This window comes from Poecilia reticulata, linkage group LG17 (genome assembly GCF_000633615.1).
Source record: "Poecilia reticulata strain Guanapo linkage group LG17, Guppy_female_1.0+MT, whole genome shotgun sequence".
Classification (NCBI taxonomy): domain Eukaryota; kingdom Metazoa; phylum Chordata; class Actinopteri; order Cyprinodontiformes; family Poeciliidae; genus Poecilia; species Poecilia reticulata.
Genome location: NC_024347.1, coordinates 25,817,868 through 25,823,176, shown reverse-complemented (window position 1 = coordinate 25,823,176; position 5,309 = coordinate 25,817,868). Strand labels below are relative to the sequence as shown.

Here is a 5,309-nt window from a genome sequence, read left to right as displayed (position 1 = left end):
CTGGATCAATATAACCAGTTTAAAAGCTAAAATGAATGGTTATATGCCAGACATGGAAAACTGGGACGCACTCCATGCCATGATGTTCAGGATTTAGGTCTTATGGCATCTCAAGGTGCCAACATTGCAGCCAGTGGGCTGAACGAAATACAGCTTAATTTTGTAGCTATTCAAGAGCTACCAGCTTTTATTGCTTCGCAAAAAAATTAATCAGCACAGAAACGCCAAAGCACACAAAGAAGCTATATTTTTTTTTCTTTTTTCTTCTGTCTTAGTACCCCCAAGAATTCACCCCTGAGAGTTAGCTACTACCACTAGACATACYAACATGTCTCATGTATAGCAATTGATTTTCTAGTTAGACTACTCTTTTTTCAGATACGTTTTGGACTCTAACATTTTTTTGAAATATTAGAAATATTTTACTAGAAATAGAAGCTCGATTAGAGATTTCTGGGCCTTGATTACACTTTTACATCTCACATCTGACTGGCCACACAAAGCATTAATCACAACTTCGACCCCCTGTGCAGGTCAGCTGGTTTGGGGCTGTAACTACCTCACTTTGGAAGGAGGGTTGCAACATCGTYGGGCTGATCTATCTCAACTCCTCTCTCCATGTTAGTTCTTTCACAGAACACATGATGGAGAGGCCGTCTTATAGGGGCTTTTGAGTTTAATGGGAAAATAAGTGTTCAATATGTGTTTTGTTTTATCAACTATTATCTGTCATACTATAGTCTACCTTTTCAACATCTCAATCTAAAAGGAGTTAACAAGCTCWTTTACCTCAGVGCAAAGGGTTAATTCAGACGTAAACATATTTGAAGTGGTTGCTAAAAATTTCTAATGGAATGTTATTATTAAGGTAAAAACAAAAKGTTCTCTAAGTGTTATGTTGGATAATATACACAGTTCTGTTTAATTATGATATAAACTTGTCGTAAAKAACAAAGTATAACTCTTCAAGTGTAAGTGTAAATCTTTTGTTTTAGAGACTGAGATTTCCTTCACCTTGCTTTGAAGCAATAGAAATGAATATGGGTGATTTTAGCTGAAGTCTGGATTAGACTTTTTTCATGTACTGCTAAAAATTACATCAGCATTAATTAGGCTGACATGGCTTGTCTGRCAATTCGTGTAAAATAGAAATAAGGAATTATGCTAATAATGATACAAATRTAGACATTGTTCCTCTTTTTAAACATTCGTCCTGCAAATTCATAATACAAAGCCTCAATAAATAAAAAAAGCTTTCCTTCAGCGCTCTCTCGTCTATTACAAAGTTTTGCTTCCATCTAGTGGTGGACAAATACACAGCACATTTAAGGTCATGTGAGGAGTTTTCATCTCTTCTTTTTTTTTCTCAGACAGTAACAGCGTTAAAACATGGTCGTTTCTTTCTGAGGTTCAGGCTCAGAATGCTGGTGACAGAAACACATAAGCAGCAGAGTGGTTTTTAATCACACGCTCAARCGCAACTGTTGCAGTGGTCAAAATTTTTCCTCTATGTACATACTTTGAAAAAAGAAAATTCTAGCTTCATGTTTTTTCATAAAAGCCATTTTACACCCTATTTTTTCTGCACAACAAGCTGTGGTTTTTCTCCATCTTTTGCCACAAATCTCACCTTATAATCTTATATAGGGACACAATCTTTATGGCACTTTGACCAAGTCTGCATCAGTTAGTGTAATAAAATCAGACATTTAAGTTACGGACAAAACTATTTGTAAGCTGTACAAGTCGATATGTTACATAGCACATGATCGTTGGAAAATAAATATACATCCATAGCTGTTACACGTATCATAAATCATCATTTAAAGATACAACAATCTTATAACATACTTGTATGACAAGAAACGAACATCTAAATTAAAAATATGGTGGAAAACTCCTATGTACACCCTTTCACATTTTAATTTAACATGGTTTCCATGTGTACAGTAATGACTTTTTAGCTGGTTTGACCACAAAAAAAAGGACATAGAGCAACACGTRAATGCGATTGTCAGAAGCGAGTAAATCAAAAGCCTTTTTTGACCACTGACAATATTGATGTTTCTACTTTGAAGTCATACATGTGGTGGTAATGGCATAGAAATGCCATTAACACTTCCATTATAGAAATTCAAATGGTAGGTGCAATAAAAACACCTCGATTAATCTCGTTAAAGATGTTCAACTACGTCCTCATTTTATTTTGCATTTCATGAGAAAAAAAGGCTAAACTCTTATAATAAGTTGCAAATTATTCAACTACCAGAGACACATTGTCAAAAAGCATGCTATCCACAATAAAACCACCATTTAATCTTTGCAGAAAATAACTCCATTAAATCACGTGTTCACTGATAATTAAAGCGATAGCTATTTGTATGAGTAGGCACTTTGGAAAACGAGGTGTCTAATCAAATTGCAAAAGGAGCTGCTKAAAGGTGGCACAATGGGCTTTAAGCTCAATCGATGAGCGCAGAGTGAGGATGACCACCCATAATGAAATACAGCACTTATGGAATCATGGCATGGTGAAGTTATGTTTGGAGACAAACATTGGCACAAACTGCTCATGTTCACAGAMAACACATCTTGGGTTTGTTGAAATTTGTGGTGGTTAAAAACTAGCTGAATGGCCCACTTTTCCTTCTTTGCCCATTTGTACATATGCAGAACCATTTCTTCCCTTCCATTTTATACCATAACATACCCATGCTCTTTGACAATCCTGCAGCATCTTACTATTTTGTTGCAAGTACGTGCTTTCATTAAGTATTGTGATTAATGGTTATAAATGCTCAAATCTCTTAATTTAACTCCCTATTCCCTTTTATGTTGGTTSTAATCCCTAACTATGAAATTTGAAAGATTGTAAGCACTGTTAAAACCAAAATAACTGAGTAACATCCTGTTGGCAGATTACCACATTTCCTTAGAGTTGACGATAAGCAGATTATAGAAAGTCAGTTTAAATAATCGGCTCTCAAAGCGTGATTATTTATTATCACGCTTGGCCAGTGCACCATGTCCTCTGRCAGATGACAAAATTTTCTACTTATAAAGGTTTGGGTAAGAAATGACAAAAACTGCAAATGTACAAAACGAAGAAATACACGGATTGATTGGAACACCTCTGTCTAAATGATCCACTTTGAAGGGTAAAACAAAAACTGGTTTTATTTTTCTTTTAAAGTTGGCAATTGCTGCTCTGCCATTATTCACTGAGCTTGTAGATTACATGTTTCCCTTCCTTCTTTCGTATAAAGGAAAACCGGACTAGAGAGAGCATGAGCCACTGGGTCCCCTGCATACATGACAGTGTCTACAGATTTGGGCTCCAGTTCCTTTTGTTTGAAAAGGTCTTTACAATATGCTGTTGCTAAAGACATAGATCTAATCTAGACATTAAAAGTAACTATTTACACATGAGTGTTTTTGACATACTCTGTACTTACGGCTGATTGTAGGAACATGTTTAAATTCAAKATGAGGCATTTACATATAAACGTTGAGCGTTTTGTACAGGCAAGGCGAGCTTTTGGTTATTTTTTATTTTTTATTTTTTTTAAACCTTTGGACTATAGTGATATCCAGTCAGGCGAACTGTATGGCACTTTGAAGCACAGTTAGTGTACACAAACAGATCAAATCTGACCCCCAAATATTTCACATTAAAGAATCACGTTTTTAAAATGTTTAAGAAAATCAATGTCTTTCTTATGGCACAATCTTTATTTGCTTACATTTCTGAGAATGGTTTGCTTATAGGGAATTTAAATCTAATTTTATTTATCTAAAATGATAATGTGCTGTGATAATTATAAAAAAAATGACCATCGCCATGTTTTTTTTTTTTTATAAATAAATATTTCTATTTCATCGTATACCCAAATAATGCTGATCATCTTTAGTAAAATGCTTTCCCTTTTTATAAAGTAGAAAATATAAGAATTACAAGGGGCCACTTTGGTCTGCTCTGGTTGGTCTAACGTTAAGTGGAACGGCACCTTGAGGTCGGCTCTGGCCTGTCAGGCGCTCAGGTCGGCAGGCTGATGTTGGCGTTCTCCGCCAGCGGGCTGGACATGCGTATCTGCGAGCTGCTCTTGCTGAGGATCGACAGCTGAGTCCCGCCGTTCACTCCACTGCTGGCCAACGAAGGGTGCCTCTGCTGCTTCAGGTCCACAGCAAAGTACCGGTTCACCGTCCAGCTGCGCCATTTCCTCTTGATCTCCGACTGCACCTTCAGGGAGAAACTTCACAAGGTCATTTTTTAGTGTACTTTAAGCTGTACCAGCTCCACCAAAGGTTCACTTACTGTCTGTGGGAAAGTGGTAAAACAAGACCTCAACATCCATATTGAAGGTCAGAATTAATTTTTTTATAGAGGGGCAGCATTTTTATGTCTTAGTCTATTTAATTTGCAGGCAACTGACACCTGTACAACACAAACTTTATAGGACATMTAACTGTAGTGTATAACCAGTTTCAAAATGAATAGATTTTGCCATTTCATAAAATAGACCTGGGAAAGTAATACTCGTCTGAAGGCTTTCTGAATAAACTTGTTTCTCTTTAGACTTTGTCTGTTTATCACCTCATGTWAGTCCAGTAACAGGAAGTTTTGATATTGTTGCTAATGTCTCCAAGAATACTGAAATGTTTCTTGATCAGAAAATGTAACCTCAATGCACTCTTACTCTACATTAGTACATTGGTCACTACTCCATCCAATACTGTTTAAGTCAAAATATTTATGAATACTAAAACATTTGAAAACATTGTGAATTATTTTTTAATTCAAGTAATGTAATGTATTTGCGTGTAGGTGCGCAGACATTCATGGTGACAGGTGTTAACATATCAAAAATAAAGAAAAAGTCATTAAAAAAAACAGTATAAAAGTGATAATAGCTTACCTCTCCATTGAGGAAACAGTAGAGAACAGCAACCACAAATCCCTGAGAAGAAACGTGAATAAGTCACAATCCATTTTGTCAAGTTAGGGTCCGTCTTAAAGCCTATGGTGCTGTGTGCATAACTTATCTTACTGAGGCAAAATTGAGAGAAAATTCTAAAAATTTTGCCTTGACAACCTACTTCCAGTCTTAGGATTCTTTGTAAATATGGACTGTGTTATTTAGCGGAGGAGTGAGAACAAACCTGAAAGGATCCAAGGCCCAGCTCAAAGACAAGCCTCTCCCTCTTGCTGACATCCTCAGGCGAGAAGGCGAACACAGTGTAGTGAATACCAAACAGGGGTATGAGGAGGAGAGTGGAGCGTGCCAGACGCCTGAACACACACACACACA

At 36.5% G+C, this 5,309-nt stretch overlaps 1 protein-coding gene across 4 annotated transcripts in view; it reads right to left on the bottom strand.

Moving 5' to 3' along the window:
* Positions 1-257: 257 nt before the first annotated feature.
* adcyap1r1a (adenylate cyclase activating polypeptide 1a (pituitary) receptor type I) overlaps positions 258-5,309 on the bottom strand; it is a 23,980-nt gene continuing 18,928 nt past the window's right edge. For 2 of the 4 annotated variants that reach the window (XM_017310114.1, XM_017310116.1), the window contains 3 exons: positions 5,161-5,290; positions 4,917-4,958; positions 258-4,253 (listed from right to left, as the gene is read on the bottom strand). In XM_017310114.1, the coding sequence (XP_017165603.1) occupies positions 4,029-4,253; positions 4,917-4,958; positions 5,161-5,290 (397 nt within the window). In that variant the 3' untranslated portion in view covers positions 258-4,028. The remainder of the gene's footprint in view (positions 4,254-4,916; positions 4,959-5,160; positions 5,291-5,309) is intronic. The other 2 variants (XM_017310115.1, XM_017310117.1) reach the window with 1 other exon arrangement.